The sequence below is a fragment of the Mercenaria mercenaria genome, chromosome 19 (genome assembly GCF_021730395.1).
Source record: "Mercenaria mercenaria strain notata chromosome 19, MADL_Memer_1, whole genome shotgun sequence".
NCBI lineage: Eukaryota > Metazoa > Mollusca > Bivalvia > Venerida > Veneridae > Mercenaria > Mercenaria mercenaria.
In genome coordinates this window covers 27,388,825-27,410,366 of record NC_069379.1, presented here as the reverse complement: position 1 = coordinate 27,410,366, position 21,542 = coordinate 27,388,825, and the positions used below count along the sequence as shown (strand labels likewise).

The 21,542-nt window shown below is 36.7% G+C and overlaps 1 protein-coding gene across 1 annotated transcript in view; it reads left to right on the top strand.

Annotated features, from left to right (window-relative positions):
- The window catches only part of LOC123541934 (hepatoma-derived growth factor-related protein 2-like), a 37,323-nt gene extending 16,662 nt beyond the window's left edge, over window positions 1-20,661 (top strand). The window contains exons 6-18 of the mRNA XM_053531250.1: window positions 54-216; window positions 1,888-1,981; window positions 3,867-3,962; window positions 4,465-4,609; window positions 5,878-6,348; window positions 7,433-7,539; window positions 8,181-8,266; window positions 8,863-8,936; window positions 9,420-9,521; window positions 11,468-11,572; window positions 14,249-14,799; window positions 15,449-15,590; window positions 17,121-20,661. Coding sequence (XP_053387225.1) covers window positions 54-216; window positions 1,888-1,981; window positions 3,867-3,962; window positions 4,465-4,609; window positions 5,878-6,348; window positions 7,433-7,539; window positions 8,181-8,266; window positions 8,863-8,936; window positions 9,420-9,521; window positions 11,468-11,572; window positions 14,249-14,799; window positions 15,449-15,590; window positions 17,121-17,351 — 2,367 coding nt within the window. The 3' untranslated portion in view covers window positions 17,352-20,661. The remainder of the gene's footprint in view (window positions 1-53; window positions 217-1,887; window positions 1,982-3,866; window positions 3,963-4,464; window positions 4,610-5,877; window positions 6,349-7,432; window positions 7,540-8,180; window positions 8,267-8,862; window positions 8,937-9,419; window positions 9,522-11,467; window positions 11,573-14,248; window positions 14,800-15,448; window positions 15,591-17,120) is intronic.
- Window positions 20,662-21,542: the final 881 nt, after the last annotated feature.

Sequence of the window (21,542 nt, the reverse complement as noted above, 5' to 3'; positions counted from 1 at the left end):
CATACATGTATGTGCAAATGAGCAGTTGAAATGTAATGATGTTACTTTTGTAGGATTTTGAAATTGAAGAAACGCCAAAAAAGACAGTAAAGAAACGAGGTCGACCTCCAAAGAAGAAGGTGGAAGACAGCAGTGACGATGAAGCTGGGGGAGAAAAACCTGCTAAAAAGACGCCAAAACCTCGGAAACAGAGCACAGGGGGAAGTGCAAAAAAAGGTTGGAATGCCTTTCGTAGAACTTAGCTCTGTAACATTGATAAGCTCAAACAACCAAATTTTTAGCTCAGAGTTGAGTTATATAGACCAGGTAGTCTCGAGTTATGTGCTGTTAAGTTTTAGAAAATAATTAGATTAGTGTTGGAGTGGGACATATCTGTTTCAAAGATAATTTTTAGCTCGACTATTCAAAGAATAGTCTAGCTATTCTACTCACCCTGGCGTCGGCGTCGGCGTCACACCTTGGTTAAGTTTTTGCATGCAAGTACATACAGCTATCATTTAAAGGCATATAGCTTTGAAACTTATTTATTCTTTTTCTAGGTCAATTACCAACCTCACTGGGTCAAGTTCCATAACTCTAACATGTATTTTGAGCAAATTATGCCCCCTTTTGGACTTAGAAAATTCTGGTTAAAGTTTTACATGCAAGTTACTATCTCCAAAACTAATGCAGATATTGAATTGAAACTTAATATGTGTCTTCGGGGTTATAAAACTAGTTGATAGCATCAAGTCCTATAACTCTGACCTTCATTTTGGCCAAATTATGCCCCCTTTTGTACTTAGAAAATTTTGGTTAAAGTTTTGCGTGCAAGTACATACAGCTATTACTAAAAGGCATATAGATTTGAAACTTATTTTTTCTTTTTCTAGATCAATTACCTACCTCACTGGGTCAAGTCCCATAAGTCTGACATGTATTTGGCCAAATTATGCCCCCTTTTGGACTTAGAAAATTCTGGTTAAAGTTTTGCATGCAAGTACATACAGCTATTACTAAAAGGCATATTGATTTGAAACTTATTTTCTCTTTTTCTAGATCAATTACCTACCTCACTGGGTCAAGTCCCATAACTCTGACATGTATTTTGAGCAAATTATCCCCCCTTTTGGACTTAGAAAATCTAGGTTAAAGTTTTACATGCAAGTTACTATCTCCAAAACTAATGCAGATATTAAATTGAAACTTCACATGTGTCTTCGGGGTTATAAAACTAGTTGATAGAATCAAGTCCCATAACTCTGACATGTATTTTGGGCAAATTATGCCCCTTTTGGACTTAGAAAATCCTGGTTAAAGTTTTGCGTGCAAGTACATACAGCTATTACCAAAAGGCATATAGCTTTGAAACTTATTTATTCTTTTTCTAGGTCAGTTACCAACCTCACTGGGACAAGTTCCATAACTCTTAACATGTATTTTGAGCAAATTATGCCCCCTTTTGGACTTAGAAAATTCTGGTTAAAGTTTTACATGCAAGTTACTATCTCCAAAACTAATGCAGATATGGAATTGAAACTTAACATGTTTCTTCGGGGTTATTAAACTAGTTGATAGCATCAAGTCCCATAACTCTGATATGCATTTTGGTCAAATTATGTCCCGTTTCGAACTTAAAACTCTTTTGATATTTAACGTTTTGGGTAATAATTTCCTGCTTCTGTGACAATATTTCGAATAGTCGAGCTTAGCTGTCTTACGGACAGCTCTTGTTAAAAAAATCAAGTAAAGATTTGGAAAAATGGTGTCCCAAACACAAAACACAAATATGGTTCCCAGCTGGTCTGCCAAAACATCTTCAGTATTTGACATTTGTATTCCATTTGACTATGACTGATACAAAGCATGTATTGACATGTAGAACAGCATTTCATGATTTTTTTCCAGGATCAGCAAAGAAAACTCCAGCGGGTGGAAAGAAAAAGAAAGATGTTGGTGATGATGATGAAGTTAGTGACAGTTTGAGCTCACTGAGTGACAGGTAGGTACAGATCAGCTGTAATACAAGGTCTACAGTTTGTTAAAGGCATCTGATGTAGGGTTTATGGTTTTGACACTCCTTCACTTCAGGATTAGGTTTGACAGGAATTGCCATCGGTATGATCTATAATTGTCAGTGTGATGTTTAACCAAAAAAAAAAGTAAAAAATCAGTTGAGTAATGTTTGTGTGCTGAAATTCTGCCAGCTTAGCAGTGTCAACAATATGGCTATGTCCACATACACTTGAAAGTCGAACATCAGTTTGGCTAGTCAAACTGGGTAACCATGTATTCCAAGGAGTTTCCATAACCAAGTTATTATGGTTCTTGACTTCGAATCACTTCTGGTACAGAATTCAGCATCACTGATTATGTTAACAGACTGCAGGCACACAACCTAAATATTGTTGAAACACCATACCGATCAAATCAAGTCTGGGGGCTTCCATGGCTAAGTGGTTACGGTCGTTGATTTCAAAGCACTTGCCTCTCACCGATGTGGGTTCGAGCCTCACTTGGGGCATTGAATTCTCCATGTGAGGAAGCCATCCAGCTGGCTTATGGAAGGTTGATGGTTCTACCCACATGCCCGCCTGTGATGAAATAATCCATGGAGGGGCACCTGGGGTCTTCCTCCTCCATCAAAGCTGGAAAGTCACCATATGACCTATAGATAATTGTGTCTGTGCGATGTTAAACCCAACAAAACAAACAAACAAATCAAGTCTGTATTTATTGTAGTAAATAAGGTATCAATGGAGGAGGGGGAAGGAGAGGGGATCATTTTTAGCTCATCTGATTTTTTGAAAAAAAAATGATGAGTTATTGTCATCACTTGAGCGGTTGTCGACGTCGGCGTCGGCGTCAGCGTTGCCTGGTTAAGTTTTATGTTTAGGTCAGCTTTTCTCCTAAACTATCAAAGCTATTGCTTTGAAACTTGGAATACTTGTTCACCATCATAAGCTGACCCTGTATAGCAAGAAACATAACTCCATCTTGCTTTTTGCAAGATTTATGGCCCCTTTTGTACTTAGAAAATATCAGATTTCTTGGTTAAGTTTTATGTTTAGGTCAACTTTTCTCCTAAACTATCAAAGCTTTTGCTTTGAAACTTGGAATACTTGTTCACCATCATAAGCAGACACTGTACATCAAGAAACATAACTCCATCTTGCCTTTTGGAAGAATTATTACCCCTTTTGGACTTAGAAAATCAGTTTTCTTGGTTAAGTTTTATGTTTAGGTCAGCTTTTATCCTAAACTATCAAAGCTATTCCTTTAAAACTTGCAACACTTGTTCACCATCATAAGCTGACCCTGTACAGCAAGAATCATAACTCCATCCTGCTTTTTGCAAGATTTATGGCCCCTTTTGGACTTAGAAAATATCAGATTTCTTGGTTAAGTTTTATGTTTAGGTCAACTTTTTCTCTTAAACTATCAAAGCTATTGCTTTAAAACTTGCAACTCTTGTTCACCATCATAAGCTGACCCTGTACAGCAACCAACATAACTCCATCCTGCTTTTTGCAATAATTATTGCCCCTTTTGGATTTAGAAAAATCATTTTCTTGGTTGAATATTATGTTTAAGTCAACTTTTCTCATAAACTATCAAAGCTATTGCTTTAAAACTTGCAACAGTTTTTCACCATCATAAGTGGACACTGTACATCAAGAAACATAACTCTATCCTGCTTTTTGCAAGAGTGATGGCCCTTTTTAGACTTAGAAAATCATGGGTAGGACAATATTTCTATTATACAAAAAAATCAGATGAGCGTCAGCACCCGCAAGGCGGTGCTCTTGTTCCTTTTACATTGTTAGTTTTAAACTTTAACGAAATAAATAATGCCTGTAATATTAGTTATAATATTTCATTTACAGTAGCGAATCAGATGACATAGATCTCAGTGGATGGAAGAAGAAAGAAGAAGAAAGGAAGAAGGAATTACAGAGAAAGATTGAAGAGGCTAGTGAAAAGTAAGTTAAGTTGCAAGAGAGAAAGAATGCATTTCCTGGTTGTGAAATTTTTCAAAGTTTATGGTGGGATATTGAGCACATGCTCTGTAACTAGATAGATGTGCTTGAGCAAAAGAGAAATGTTGATGCAAGTAAAACACTGGCATGCCATCCAGAAGTGGCAGGTTTGAATCTCCTTAGATATTACAAATGTTGATAATATAAGTGATTTTCATCAGTCACAAAAAATTGACAAGTATATATCTTTTGAAATGAAATGAACAGAAAATTTAAGTACTAGTTTGGATTCAGTATTTGTGGCTTTACTCAGCCATCACTGGCATACAATCCACGAAAAGCTTTTAATCAATGAATTGCACTCAAAATGGAGAATAAGGTGGCATAGAAAATCTCCATGCTAATTTATACATTGTTACTCTGGCTCCTTATTTATACATTTTGTGTGGCCCTTAACAGTGTTACACCTGGCTACACTTTTGCAAAAAATAGTATAAAATTTCAGGAAACGTAAGGAAGAGGCAGAGAGAATAAAGAAGGCTAAACAGGAATTGAAGATTGAACATGAGAATGAAGAAAATGACGAAGAACTATCACCAGGGGATAGACCAAAAAGAGAAAGGAAAAAGAAGAAATTCTTTGATGGGGAGGTAACTGCATGTAGATAGAGAGTTGGTTTTTTAATTTTTGCAGATTTTTAAAAATTTAAAAGAATTAACAAATTATGGCCAAAAATGTAAAAGTTTTATTTTCGAGTTATCTCCCATTTGTCAGAGTTGTATGTTTGGTAGCTGACTGTATAATGCTTGTAGCAGTGTATAAGAAAATAATAATATTCAGAAAATTACAGTTTTAACACAATTTGGTTGAATATGCTTGGAATGTAAAATCAAAATTGGAAGCTAAAAACTTGTAGCAAACAACTTAAGACTTTTAGCAGACTCTTTTACAGTTAAAACTTGGTACTTTGAACTCAGTTATCTTGAATTTCTGGCTGTCTCAAAGAGTCAGATCAAACAACATCTAGCCTAAACATCTGCACTTAGTATCATTTTATGTCTTACTTCCGTTACATCCAAGTAAAACAGATTTGTGATTTTGAGTTTCGATGATAACTCATCAGTAGCCTGTGTTTATTTAAGAGATAATGAATCCCAAACAGTCGTTTGTTGTTGAATAAAACAATTTCTTGGGGTTCAGATGCAAAGGAATTATATCTAGAGAGTACAGCCAGAGTTAATATACAGTGGAACTTTGTTCACTGAAACACAACTTTTCTTTGTAAATTTGTTACCAGTAGTTCCTGCCACCAAAAATTATGCATTATATACTTTATAGGGATTTTGCCAGAATTCTAAAAATGAATTTGAGCCAAGGGTGGTGTTCGAATTATCCAATATCAAGTGAATGAACTTGGACTGTAATGATAGCATCTGAACAAAAACAATGATTGTATTTGAGACAAAAATCACTGTTTGAGAAATATCATTAGGATTCTAACATGATATTAGCCGCACCATGAGAAAACCAACATAGTGCATTTGCGACCAGCATAAATTCAGACCATCCTGCGCAGTCTGGTAAGGATCCATACTGTTTACGAACAGTTTCTTTAATTAGTTGGCTGTTTTGTGCAGATTCCTTGTCCAGCATGCCTCTTCCTGACATTTGGTGCTATGACATAATAATTGTGACATGCAAATTGTGGATTTGTTGCATAAGAACACACATGTTCTTTCTTCTGAATTTAATAGGAAAATAAATCTGGTCATGATTGAATCAGAATTTTCAGTCTGTGGCAGCCCCAGTGGATAAACTGCCTTGTAACTGGCAAGAGTTCTACCATCAGTATGTGTCTGTAACCATAAGAATTTCAAGGATGTGTTTCTCACATATTGATTTATCCCCCTTTTCACAGGAAGTGGAGGTTTCACCTACAAAGAAAGATATTAAATCACCAGAATTAAAAGCTGATACTAAAGATAAAACTCCGAAAGCATCTAAACAAAAGGAAGTTAAGAACACTACGAAAGTAACTAAAGACACAGAAAAAGACTCAAAAGAAATGCCAAAAGACTTGAAAGACTCTTCTAAAGAATCTAAGCACACTAGCAAAGACTCTAATATAAATCATAAAGAGGAACGAAGAAAAAGTGAAGATAAAGTGAAAGTAGAAAAATCCAATAAAACTGAAACTGTGTCTCAGAAAGTTAAAGACAAGTTAAAAGATAAAATTGATAAAGTTGAAGATGAAAAGGGTGTTGAACTATCAGATAAGTCTGAGAAAGATGCAGTAAAAGTAGATAAAGACAAAAGTGATGAAGAAGTTAAGGAAGAGAAAAAGGCCGAGAAATCCAAAGCTGAGAGCAATGTGAACAAAACGGAACAGGTTTGTATTTAGTTGTCATAAGTAAAACTAAATTAGTATTTGAGGAAGTAGGTATTATAAGGATGACAGGACAGCCTGTGTAGGACAGGCTTGAAAAAACAACATTGTGACACAGGTGGATCATTTTCTTGCCTACCATTGCATTAATTTCAAAGGTCATGTTAAGTCAGGGTTGTAGTTGTTGACGTCATGGCATGATGTCAGAATAAGCACATGAAGCTTGTCTGTTACCTAGGGTATGTGGAGAATGATTTGCAACCCAGACAGCCTTGACTCACCCCGCTAGGTAGGCAAGAATGGTACTTATATAATCAAGCCCATAAAATCCAGCAGTGTCAAGAAAAAATTGGGGGTGAATGCGAAATGGCTCTAAGTGCTTCTCCTAAATTTATGACCTCTTGCATTCAGTTTCTGAGATGTTAACAAACCATGAAATTAACATAGGTTTGAATTGATCTTGCATTTCCCTCACAAACCATTTTTTTTCCTCAAAAAATGAAGAAAAAAACTGCATTTTTAGTCCATAGTTTAGAACTTGATGAGTTTAGGGCACTAAAAAAATCCATGTGAGCTCATGTTTGTACTAGTAGTTTATTGGTTACCAGAAAAAAAAACAAAAAAAAAACATGTACATGCAGTAAACTTGATTGGTCTTGTCAGCTATTGGGATAGGCATGCACATGAGGCATGTTTTGATTGTAAACTTCTGTTCATGACTTGTAGCTTTCTTAAAATGACAAATTTCACTGCCATAATTTTTCTTGGAAAGAGTGGTGATAAAAAGAAGAGAAAATTTATATAAATGCAGGTCATTCTGCCCAAGCTTGTAATTTGCAAAAATTGCAAGTTCATGAAAATCTCAACTTGCATTTTGAAGTTTTCATGAGCATTTAACACTTTTTACAGGTATGCAAGCATGAATTCATACCCTGTGTATGGATTTGTATTTAACTGCTTTACCTTCTGTATGAGGGTCTTACCTGTATATGCCTGTATTTTTAATATTTGTCTGATGATATATCAATAAAAAAGTCTCACTCAGTGTTAGCCTTATTTTCCTATTTTTTTCCTATTTCCTGTATAGGAATCCAGAACAAAAGATTCAGAGGAAGAAAAACGACGAATAGAAGAAGAAATCAAAAGAAAGAAACAAGAAAAATTGGAAAAACAGAAGGAAAAAGAAAGACGATTGTAAGTTACAGTGGAGTAATTTATTTTCATAGGCACAAACATTTTGTTTGTTTGGGCCAAAAGGGCAATTTCGTAAGGAAATGAATTTATGGATTTCAACCTAAACAATGTACAGGCTGCATTATGTAACTTTTCTATATTGTATTGTACTTTAAGCTAATGGACCTGTTTAATAATGTATTCTTGGAATACAATTTTGGCAATATTTGGTACGTAAATCCATGTTTTTGTAACCGCCGAAGAATGCTGAAGTAGTATTATGGGCATAAATACCTTAAATGAAAATAGACAGACAATGATATTCTGCACAGTTTATAGATTAAGTGCCATATTTATACTTAGTTTAGACATGCAACTATTGTAGAACAGTTCAAATTTAGTCAGTGGAGAGCTTAACCAGCCAAAAAAATGTTAGCAATGTTGTCTGAAGCCTTCAAGTCCACCGTTTATTCACGAGAGGAGGTCGTGGGATACTTGTGGAGAGAAAGTTAGTGTGTACATGAGTAGAGAATCTAGGATCACTCTGTATTTCAAAGACCACTTGTTACAGTGAGATATTGTTGAAATACGGTGTTACTGTGGTGATTTAAAAAAAAGTGGTCTGTAACCGATATAGAGGAGGCAGCTTTTACATTTTTCAGAAAAGAAAAGGAGGAAGAAAAGGAGAGGTTGAAAAAGCTCAAGTTAGAGAAGAAAAAAGAAGATAGAAAGAAGGAGAAAATCAGCTGTAAGATATATTTGATAAATTTGTTAAATGATATTGTCAAAGAAGAAATAGTTGGACCAGGCAAGAGATTTCACTCAGAGATTTGGCCTTTCAGTCAAGGGGGATAGAAGAGGCTTTGAGAAAAGTATTGGGGAATGCTGTCTTAAAAGCTTTGCTCTCTTATTTAAACAGCAACAGTGCTAGAGAGGAGGGGGAGTGGGGCTTAGCAAAAAACTTCCAGTTTGCTGGCTTGAACAGTTTGTATCCAATGTTCATCGAACTTGGTCAGAATGTTTATGGGTGTAATGTCTCGCCAAGATTGATAATTTATTAACTTGTGCCAGTTGCTCTGGCTCATGAAATACTAAATGTTTCTTGCAGCTATTTCTACAATCTGTTTTATGTATTGCATACAGCTGTACCTATAATCATGATTTTGCAGCTATTTCCACAATCATTTTCTCATGCCTGTACCTACAATGTTTCATGCAGCTGTTCCTACAGTCTGTTTCACTTAACCTATAGTCTTGTTTCTTGAAGCTGTTACAAAAGTCTGTACAAATGTACCAATAATCTGTTTGATCAAGTACAGACAACAGTATCTTTATCTTTTACAGTTGCTGTAACTGAAGCCAAGTTAATTCAGATGGATGTAGAAATTAAAAGATCGCTACAGAAAGCAGGACATGCTGTAAGAATTCTCTCCCTTGTAACATATACACTTTCTTAATTATTGAAATAGAGCTCATTATCTTATTGTATCATTGTTCTCTTCAGTACTTCAATATTTTGGCAGTCAAAATCAAGATAAAAGAATTTTTCTTTTAAGTATAAAACTACTTTCTTTCTTGAACATAGGAAAAAAAGCTACTATCCTGTGCACAGCCATTGTTTGTTGCATATTATGATAATGCTGTAATATTCATTCTCTAATGAACTGAAATTGTACCTAGCTGAACCTCCATGGCAGAATTATTGAGGTCACTGAGCGAGGAAGACATCCTGCAAGTCTGAATAAAGGTCAGTGGTTCTGCCCAGGTGTTCATTGTCTCTGTAATAATACGGCTTTAAATTTTCATGACCATGAAAAGATGGAAAGTCGCCATATGACCAGAACAGTACATCAGTGTTATAGATTTGATATTTTATCATCTATATATAACCTCCCCTGTAGGATGTAGACAAGTGTATAGCTGTGATGGAAGATTTGGACCAGCTGCCAGTAAACCATGTCATGTTGAAGAAAAATCCAGACATCATGAACACTATCAAAAAGGTATTCTAATATTTAAGTTTTCATAATATTTTCTCATCAATACATACCTGTCTGTCAAGGTCAGGAATTAGAGCATGAAATGCCTTGGTAATCAAGGTGAGCCAGCTGATCTCCATGACGAAAGCCAGAATCCAGAAACAATTTTTTAGGTTAAATAGATTTTGGTGAATTGCTGAAACATATTTAGAAACAACAAGTTAAACAAACAAACAAACAGATGATCTTTCACCTGTATCTCTTCCCAGATCGACAAACCTTTATCAGCAGTTTTGAATATTTTCACACACCTTCCCCTGTTTAACACCCTCCCCCATCCCCCTACCAATTTTCATGTGACTTTTCATCTTTCTGACCTTTCCCTCAACTGATTTAACAACCCATCCAGTTTTCACATATCACACATTTTTGCAAACTGTTTTGTACTCTCAACTCTTCCCATGTTAATAGACTATCCGATTTTCCATTATGGTAGTCCTGTTATTTTGATAAATCTAAAGTAACGACATAACATCATTGATCTGGATATTGTAGAGGGGCCTCTGTGGCCGCTGACTTGCCCATCAAATCACTTGCCCATCAGCGATGTGGGTTCTAGTCTCACTTAACGCGTTGAATTCTGCATGGGGAAGCCATCCAGCTGGGCTGGCTTACGGAAGGTAGGTTGTTCTACCCTATTGCCCGCTCATGATGAAATGATGCACGAAGGGACATCTCGGGGGTCTTCCTCCACCATCAAAGCCAGAAAGATGCCATACGACCTTTAGTTCACTATATTATTATCATCGCTTGTCGAATTGTTCTGCTAAAATTAGGAAAGGGTTGGGTTACCCGAAATATTTTTGTGAAACCCTTTATTTTAATGGCATTTTTTGGTACAATCAGAAATATAATGTTGAAAAAGTTTGGCTTTCATTTTTTCAACAGGACCTTGAATTATCACAGCACTTTATTTTCTCACAATGATTTGCAAATTGTCAGTTGTTTGGTCTTGAGAAAAATAGATCATTTTTTGTCGTGAGCAAGGTAAACATTTTTATTTTTTACAACAATTTATTTATATGTATTTAGTAGAAATGTTGACTTGCAATATGTCAGTTAAGAAGTTTTCAGCAGAAAAATATTAATTTGTTTTAATCAGTTGTTGTCAGCATTGTTTGCATAAAAATGGTTCGTTATAACTCTAATCTGTGCCAAAGTTGGCATTATGTGTGTTGAACCATGTTTGGAATACACAGGACAGTAAACATTTGCATTATTGATTTTATTCACTTGGCTGACAGCAGTGCTTTATAGTGGGCAAAATAAATGATACAGCCGTAAAATGAAATAACCACAAGCTTTAGCCGCCAAAATGATAAAACACGCAGCTGCATTAAAAAGAACAAATTAATATGTAAGGATCAATCCATTTATTAAATGAACACAGTGCATCTCCATTTCAGAGAACAGATTTATTTATATTAACAGTTCATGAAATGAGTGCAGTGCACTTCCATTATAAGGAACAGAATTCATTCATAACAGATAAAATAAACCTCCATAAAGAAACCATTAGCGAACAGTTTGGATCCTTACCAGACTGCACAGATGTGCAGGCTGGTCTTAATCCATGCTGGTTCCAACGCACTGTTGGTTTTCTCATGGCGCAGCTCGTATATTTTGATTTAAAGATTTATTAGTTTCTTCTTTTAATACTTCTTCTATGCATGTTTTGTCACTACTCAGATCAATGTTCACACTGCCATCTCAGATTTCCACTTTCTAGAGTTTTCTGAACATGCAATTGAAAGTTTATAAATACTTTTAATTTGGCAGATAAGTGAGTTGGCCTGAGTATTATCCACATTGCTTGTCAGTATATTAATTACAGATTTGATATTATTCAGTATAACTGATTGGCAGTCCTAGTACAAACACTGAAGCAGATAAATATTACTGTTTTACAGTGTCGCAAATACAAGGGAAGTGAACAGATCAAGAAAAAGGCAGAATATATCTACAGTAAATTCAAGCAACTCTTTCTTATAGGTGATGGCTTGGGCGGTGAGGAAGTAAGTTGGTTATGTCACCTTGTGTTTTTCTTACATACTCTTTAGGTCACAGTTACAGTGTAGAATAGTAAAAATATAGTTTTGGGATTTTCCAGTACTGGTTTTAGTTTTTGACTGAATCCCAAGCCTATGTATTTTGAAGTGTATTCAGATTTGGGCCATTCAGAGTTGGGCCTGCTAGCTTAGCTCAGTAGGAAGAGCATAGATCTTCGGATTGTGGAGTCATGAGTTTGATTCCTGGGTGTGGCGTTTGTTCTCCATGACGATTTGATAAAAGACGTTGTGTGTCTGAAATCATTCGCCCTCCACCTTTGATTAGTGCGAGGATGTTGGCATTTACTTGTGAAGAACAGGTTTGTACTGGTTCAGAATCCAGGAACACAGGTTAGGTTAACTGCATGCCTTTAGATAACTGAAATACTTTTGAAAAATGGTGTTAACATCCGAACAAACAAAGTCTTTTTAAAACTACATAACTAAAACATTATTCCCACAAGACTGACTTGTTGACAGTTTTTTTTTTTAGCTCACCTGTCACAAAGTGACAAGGTGAGCTTTTGTGGTCGCGTGGTGTCCGTCGTGCGTGCGTCCATGCGTCCGTAAACTTTTGCTTGTGACCACTCTAGAGGTCACATTTTTCATGGGATCTTTATGAAAGTCGGAATGTTCATCTTGATGATATCTAGGTCAAGTTCGAAACTGGGTCTCGTGCCTTCAAAAACTAGGTCAGTAGGTCTAAAAATAGAAAAACCTTGTGACCTCTCTAGAGGCCATATATTTCACAAGATCTTCATGAAAATTGGTCAGAATGTTCACCTTGATGATATCTAGGTCAAGTTCGAAAGTGGGTCACGTGAGGTCAAAAACTAGGTTAATAGGTCAAATAATAGAAAAACATTGTGACCTCTTTAAAGGCCACATTTTTCATGGGATCTGTATGAAAGTTGATCTGAATGTTCATCTTGATGATATCAATTTCGAAACTGGGTCATGTGCGGTCAAAAACTAGGTCAGTAGGTCTAAAAATAGAAAAACCTTGTGACCTCTCTAGAGGCCATATATTTCATGAGATCTTCATGAAAATTGGTCAGAATGTTCACCTTGATGATATCTAGGTCAAGTTCGAAAGTGGGTCACGTGCCATCAAAAAATAGGTCAGTAGGTCAAATAATAGAAAAACCTTGTGACCTCTCTAGAGGCCATATTTTTCATGGGATCTGTATGAAAGTTGGTCTGAATGTTCATCTTGATGATATCTAGGTCAGTTTCGAAAGTGGGTCACGTGCCTTCAAAAACTAGGTCAGTAGGTCAGATAATAGAAAAACCTTGTGACCTCTCTAGAGGCCATATTTTTCATGGGATCTGTATGAAAGTTGGTCTGAATGTTCATCTTGATGATATCTAGGTCAGGTTCGAAACAGGGTCATGTGCAGTCAAAAACTAGGTCAGTAGGTCTAAAAATAGAAAAACCTTGTGACCTCTCTAGAGGCCATACATGTGAATGGATCTCCATAAAAATTGATCAGAATGTTCACCTTGATGATATCTAGGTCAAGTTTGAAACTGGGTCACATGCCTTAAAAAACTAGGTCAGTAGGTCAAATAATAAAAAAACCTTGTGACCTCTCTAGAGGCCATACTTTTCATGGGATCTGTATGAAAGTTGGTCTGATTGGTCATCTTGATGATATTTAGGTCAAGTTTGAAACTGGGTCAACTGCGGTCAAAATCTAGGTCAGTAGGTCTAAAATTATTAAAATCTTTTGACCTCTCTAGAGGCCATATTTTTCAATGGATCTTCATGAAAATTGATCTGAATGTTCACCTTGATGATATCTAGGTCAGTTTCAAAACTGGGTCAGGTGCGGTCAAAAACTAGGCCAGTAGGTATAAAAATAGAAAAACCTTGTGACCTCTCTAGAGGCCATATTTTTCATGAGATCTTCATGAAAATTAGTGAGAATGTTCACCTTGATGATATCTAGGTAAAATTCAAAACAGGGTCACGTTGATAACTAGGTCAATAGGTCAAATAATAGAAAAACCTTGTGACCTCTCTAGAGACCATATTTTTCAATGGATCTTCTTGAAAATTGGTCAGAATTTTTATCTTGATAATATCTAGGTCAAGTTCAAAACTGGGTCACATGAGCTCAAAAACTAGGTCACTTTGTCAAATAATAGAAAAAACGACGTCATACACAAAACTGGGTCATGTGGGAAGAGGTGAGCGATTCAGGACCATCATGGTCCTCTTGTTTAAGAAATTGGTAGTCATTTGATGGTTTTGAAAGGAAAGTTACTTCTATGTTACTCTGATAATAAAGTATATTGTAGCGAAAATAATAGTCCTAAAAGTGAAATGATGTTGGGTATTACACAGGGACTGATGGAAAAAAAACTGTAATGAAATAGTTGTTTATTAAAAGTGTGTTCATTTTCCCTCCACCTTGGCGTTGTTAGAAAGCTGTCATGTGTACTTGATTGAAGTTTTGACTGTTATTCAAAGAATAATCTTGGGATATGTGCACTAGAATAAAGCTGAAACTGTAGTTCAGAGAATCACGAGATATGTATACTTAGATAAAACTAAAACTGCAATTAAAAAAACTCTCAAGGGTTGTATGCACTTGATTAAAGGAAGGAAAGCAAACACGTCTTCTTTGATTTTTACAGATGATTAAAGAAATGAAGGAAAGGAAAGCTCAGGACAAATCTGGCCAATCAGAAAATACTGAGAACAAGGAGAACACTGATAATCTAGGCAATGACTCTGCTTTATTAAACATGTCAACTTTCTCTGGATTTAATGTAAGTAGTAGTGCAGTTATTCCAGGCTTGGATTTAGTGGATGGAGAAAATTCCCCAAGAAATGTGGACAGTCAGAATAATTCTGTTGTGAATGGAGATACCAACCATAGACCTTCGGAAAGTGAATTAAGCATTCAAAATGGTGAGACACAATCAGCTGATACTGTTAGTGTTAATAAAGCTGATGAAACAAATTTAGAAAGTGCTAATAATAGTGTGAACCTTGACAATGTTGTTACAACAGAGACAGAAATGGATACAACAGAAAGCGACACACGAGAAGATGCGCAGGAAGAGAAAGTTTTACATAAAGTTGACACTGAAGATGATCTCAATCCACATAATTTCTCCCCGAAACTGGATCTCGTTGATGAGGAAGAAAATGCTGTCGTATCGGCAGAATCTGCTGATGATAGGTAAAAAGATGTAGCAACAGAATATACAGATTAAAGTCTATGGTTTCAGGCAAAATGTCTTTTTCATGGTAGAAGGAATTTGAGGATTTTAAATTTTAAAGTTAACATAAATGGTTATTTTATTTGCAATGTAAAGGGGATTAATACAACCTTATAATGCAAGAAGGGGCCTCCGTGGCTGAGTGGTTAAGGTCCCTGACTTCAAATCACTTGCCCCTCATCGATGTGGGTTCGAGACTCACTCGGGGCTTTGAATTCTTCTTGTGAGGAAGCCATCCAGCTGGCTTACGGAAGGTTGGTGGTTCTACCCAGGTGCCCGCTCGTGATGAAATAATGCACGGAGGGGCACATGAAGTTTTCCTCCACCATCAAAGCTGAAAAGTCACCATATGACCTATAATTGTGTCGGTGCGATTTTAAACCAAACCAAAAAAAAAAATTATAATGCAAGAAAACTAGTCCCTTGAAATAACAATATTTTCACAGAACCTTAACATGAGAGATTAATTTCACAATTAAGTCTTGTTTTCAGTTGAAAGAATAAATCCTTTGAGTTGTAGGAAGTTTTTATTATGTTAAAAGAATTCTCTATACAAAATGCAGTTTGTTATATGCCACATGATATGTATGATATTATTTCAATGTTCAGGACCGATACAGATCTTGACGACAGATTAGCTACACTGGCAAAAGCGTCAGAAATGTTACACTCTATAGCAAAGATGGCAGAAGCTGACAGTGAGCTGACTGCTGAGGATGACTTCAAGAGTGACTCTGAAATGGAAAATGAGGTTTGTATTGTTTTCATCTTTAGATAGAAGAAATTGTGTCTGAAATCATTCATCCTCCACCTCTGATTCATGTGGGGTTGTTTGTAGTTACTTGTGAAGAACAGGTTTGTATTGGAACAGAATCCAGGAACACTGGTTAGGTTAACTGCACGCATTTTACATAACTGAAATACTGTTGGAATACCACAAACCAAAAAAAAGCAAACAAAGATTCTCTTGCCCTTAATGCTGATCCATCATTTGCTAATGATATGAGCCGCACCATGAGAAAACCAACATAGTGCCCACGGATCCAGACCAGCCTGCGCATCCGTGCAGTCTGGTCAGAATCCATGCTGTTCGCTAAAGGGTTCTCTAATTGCAATAGGCTTTGAAAGCGAACAGCATGAATCCTGACCAGACTGTGTGGATGTGCAAACTGGTCTGGATCCATGCTGGTTGCAAATGCACTATGTTGGTTTTTATGCCCCCAAAGGGAGGCATATTAGTTTTCAACTGTCCGTCCAATCATTCGTTCGTCACAACGTTAACTTTTTGCATGAAGGCACTTTACTCGTTTCATTTTATGGCTCAATTATGTTGTAATATACTGATAGATGAAGATTCTGCTATAAAAAGATACATCATGGCACAAAATTTCCAGACCAATATGACCCCATACAACAATATTTCCATTCCCCTTAACCTCTAGCTTGCTGGCAGCAGATAATTCTGCCTTTGCGGCCATGCAGGCAGATCATGGGCTTCAATGTTCGCTATTCAGTCAGTAAATTATCAGTGAACACCCCTTCAAACAGTAAATGGTACTGCATAAACTGAATGCCAGATGAACCAGTTTATTTTAGAAATTTAGCAGAGTTAAGGTTAAAGTATATGCAGATGATGTAAAATGGGTGTATTGAAATAGGAAAGTAAGTGACTCTGAATTTTGAAAAAATCGTTCTTATCTCTTTACATAAACCTTGTCCCTGTATGTGTTTACATGAAGCATTATTCACAATGTAAAATACGATACTTTTGGTGAATGCTGAAACAGATCCTGTTACATGTACAGATGGTGTGTATTTCATATACTTGACTTGCCTGCGAAATGGTGGACTGGGAAAAAAAAAAGTTCAATTAAGGATAAAAAGTTAATATAAGGCAGTCCTGAGTCACTTTTGCTGCATTTATATATTCACTGGAGCAAAACAGCAGCTTATCTTTGAGAAGTATGCCTTTTTTGGGGTGGGGAGGAGGGGGGCAAACTTGGGAAGGAGGAGAAAGGGGGGCTTGGGATATCTTACATTTGGCTGCCTTGTTACTTGTTTATCCAAATTTGTTATTTGCCTTTGTCTCAAATAGCTCAAAAAGTGTTTTCCACAGAATTGTTATTCAGCATGTGAAGTTGTGCACCTGGTGTTTGGTTTGGAATTTCACAAAGCCAGACCACAGAGTTATGGCCCTTGACCACTGCTTTGTAACAAATTGCTCACTGCGCTCATTCATTTCTCTGTCATCATTGCTTACTGCTCCCTGTGGTTATTTCAGAGGGAAGACCTAGATGCAAGAATAGCAGCAATCATTCAGGGTTCAGCTGAACTAGGCAAGGAGTCAGAAAAGGAGGAAGAAGTTGATATGTATGACCCAGCTGAACCAACATCCGACGACAGCCAAGACAAGTTAAAACCAACAAAGACCAAAATTGAAGAAAAGAAGAAAGAGTCGGATGAAGAGGAGATTATGGACGATGATGAATTACATAATATGCTTGGAGTTTGAAGATGTATGGAATTTGAACACATATGAATTATGAACATATTAACATGATTAGTGTTTGAACGTGTTTCAGTTACGAACATGTTTCAGTTATTTACATATATTTGAACACTGATGACTAGACAAAGGATCACAGCATTTATGCTTTGATATGTTGACAGGACTTAAAACTGATAGCATGAAAGAGGGTTAATGTTAACATGTTTTAAGTATGAACTTGTTTAGATTTTATACATGGTTGATTTTTTAAATATTTTTTGAAAAGTTAAAATCATGTCAAAGAAGCAATGTTTCTGTGCTTGTAATTGTGAACATTTCTTTATTATGAACACCATGAGATATGTTCACTATTTGTTAAGAGTTATGAATATATTTAAACTGCAGAGCTCAAGATTTCCTTGTAAGGGAGATGAACATGTTTGAACATAGACTCTCATGTTATATGGTAGGGAGATGAACATGTTTTAAGTTAAGCACTCAGATTTCTTGATTGGAGATAAACATGTTTGAATGTAAACACTCAGATTGCTTGTAGGGGAGATAAACATGTTTAAACTTAAACACTCAGATTTCTTGTAAGGGAAATAAGCATGTTTGAACATAGACTATCAGATTATTTGGTAGGGAGATGAACATGTCACTTAATCGATCAGATTTCTTCAAGGGAAATAACTTGTTTGAATGTAAACACTCAGCTTGTAGGGGAGATAAACATGTTTGAACTTAAACACTCAGATTTTTCATAAGGGAGATAAATGTTTTTAATGTAAACATGCAGATTGCTTTTAGGGGAGATAAACATGTTTAAACTTAAACACTTGGATTTCTTGTAAGGGAGATTAATGTGTTTGAATGTAAACATGCAGATTGCTTGTAGAGGAGATAAACATGTATAAACTTAAACACTCGTATTTCTTGTAAGGGAAATACACATGTTTGAACATAAACACTCAGATTTTTTATGAGGGAGGTCAACATGTTTAAACTTAACACTCAGATTTTTTGTGAGGGAGGTCAACATGTTTAAACTTAACACTCAGATTTTTTGTGAGGGAGGTCAACATGTTTAAACTTAACACTCAAGATTTTTGTAAGGGTGACATTATTTACATGTATATCTGGAGAGCAGGATATTGTAGTGTTTATATTGGTATTTAAAACAGATATGTTCATATTTGTATTTTAAATAACTTTTTTATCAGTGGCATAATTGAAATGATGTGACAAACTGTATCAGAATTAGTGTTGTGTCAAGTGTGTGAAGACATTGGGAGGAAAACTAATGGAGACGATGGACGTCATTTTCAGCTCTTTAAATGTGCTTTTAATTATTATGCCCCCCTTCGAAGAAGTGGGGTATATTGTTTTGCAGATGTCGGTCTGTCGGTCGGTCGGTCGGAATGTAGACCAATCCGTTTCCGGATGATAACTCAAGAATGCTTGGGCCTAGGATCATGAAAGTTGATAGGGAGGTTGGTCATCACCAGCAGATGACCCCTATTGATTTTGAGGTCTGTATGTTAAAGGTCAAGGTCACAGTGACCCTGAATAGTAAAACGGTTTCCGGATGATAACTCAAGAACGCTTGGGCCTAGGATCATGAAAGTTGATAGGGAGGTTTGTCATGACCAGCAGATGACCCCTATTGACTTTGAGGTCAGTATGTCAAAGGTCAAGGTCACATTGACCAGGAACAGTAAAGTGGTTTCCGGGCAATAACTCAAGAACGCTTGGGCCTAATGTCAGGAAAATTGATAATTAGGTTGTTCATGATCAGCAGATGACCCCTATTGATTTTGAGGTCATTAGGTCAAAGGTCAAGATCACATTGGCCAGGAACAGTTAAAACGGTTTCTGATCTTCTTGTCTAAAACACAGAGCCTAGGGCTTTGATATTTAGTGTGAAGCATCATCTAGTAGTCCTCTACCAAGATGATTCAAATTATTGCCCTAGGGTCTAATATGGCCCCGCCCCAGGGGTCACATGGTTTATATAGACTTATATAGGGAAAAACTTCGAAAAACCTCTTGTCCAAAACCACAGGGCCTAGGGCTTTGATATTTGTTTGTAACATCATCTAGTGGGCTTCTACTAAGATTGTTCAAATTATCCCCCTAGGGTCAAATATGGCCCCGCCCCGGGGGTAACATGGTTTACATAGACTTATATAGGGATAAACTTTGAAAATCTTCTTGTTCAAACCACAAAGACTAGGGCTTTGATATTTGTAATATAGCATCATCTAGTAATTCTCTACCAAGTTTGTTCAAATTATCCCCCTAGGGTCAAATATGGCCCCGCCCTGGAGGTCACATGGTTCATATAGACTTATATAGGGAAAAATTTTTAAAGTCTTGTCAATAACCTACAACATTTAAATTTTGACCACATGTATGGTTTTGAGTTGCAAGATGAACCTTAACATGAGTTGACCTTGACCTTCATCTAGTGACCTACTTTCACATTTCTGTAGCTACAGCCTTCAAATTTGGACCACATGCATAGTTTTGTGCACCGAAAAAAAATTTTGACCTGGACATTGACCTAGTGACCTGCTTTCACGTTTTTGAAGGTACAGGCTTCAAATTTGGACCACATGCATAGTTTTGTGTCAGATTAAAACAGAATGGTAGAACTTTTGTTTACAGTGAGCATATAATTTCTATTCCTTGTGCAATTACTAAATGCATCAAGGGGGGCATTTCGTGTTCGACGAGCTCTTGTTAATTGTATAAAGTTCAGTTCACTGCCCCAAATAGTGTGGTCATTTGATCAAAGGTAAAATAATGTTAGGAAACAGGATTACTAATGGTCTCAGTGTCGTGTCATGTTCATGTAAGATCAAGGTCAGAGTCATTGAACCCTTGTTGCAGAGACAGGAATTGTAGCATATTGTTTTAAGGGTGAATTAAATGGTATATAGTGGAATGTATATAGTAGTTTCCTTGTGATACTTGTCAGAAATTATATGAGACGCGCCATGAGAAAACCAACATAGTGCGTTTGCGACCAGCATGGATTCTGACCAGCCTGCGCATCCGCACAGTCTGGTCAGAATCCATGCTGTTTGCTTATAGTTTCTCTAACTGCAGTAGGCTTTAGTCTGGATCCATGCTGGTTGAAAATACACTATGTTGGTTTTCTCATGGTGCGGCTCAGTTATGTTTGTAATGCAAACATGAGCACAACATGAGCTTAACTGTGCTAAGCACCTTAACATTTATGCTGTTAGGATCATTAGTAGTTTGTAAAATGTCTCTTACCTAGTGAATTATGTGTATAGAACAGTAACTTCGATTGTTACAAAATGTTTGTATTGGTTTCAATGTTTTACAAGCCTCTGAGTCGTTATAATTAACAAAGAGATATAAATACACAAGTTCAGTACAATTGCTTTGCCTTATAGAGCTTGTAAGTCATTTCCCATTGAATTACAATTTATGAAATTCCAGTTACCTATTTTCCAATGGCTTACAAGTCTTACAGAGCATATAAACCATCTCCAAAGGAAGTACAAGTCTTACAGAACCATTTACACATTTTCAGATGAATAATAAGTCTTACAGTTACAGTGCCTGTAACCTGTTTCCCAATGAATTGCGAGTCTTACAGCGTCTGTAACCCGTTTCCCAATGAATTGCGAGTCTTACAGCGCCTGTAACCCGTTTCCCAATGAATGACAAGTCTTACAGAGCCTGTTACCCGTGTCCCAATGAATTGCGAGTCTTACAGCGCCTGTAACCGGTTTCCCAATGAATGACAAGTCTTACAGCGCCTGTAACCCGTTTCCCAATGAATTGCGAGTCTTACAGCGCCTGTAACCCGTTTCCCAATGAATTGCGAGTCTTACAGCGCCTGTTACCCGTTTCCCAATGAATTGCGAGTCTTACAGCGCCTGTAACCCGTTTCCCAATGAATTGCGAGTCTTACAGCGCCTGTAACCCGTTTCCCAATGAATGACAAGTCTTACAGCGCCTGTAACCCGTTTCCCAATGAATTGCGAGACTTACAGCGCCTGTAACCCGTTTCCCAATGAATGACAAGTCTTACAGCGCCTGTAACCCGTTTCCCAATGAATTGCGAGTCTTACAGCGCCTGTAACCCGTTTCCCAATGAATTGCGAGTCTTACAGCGCCTGTAACCGGTTTCCCAATGAATGACAAGTCTTACAGCGCCTGTAACCGGTTTCCCAA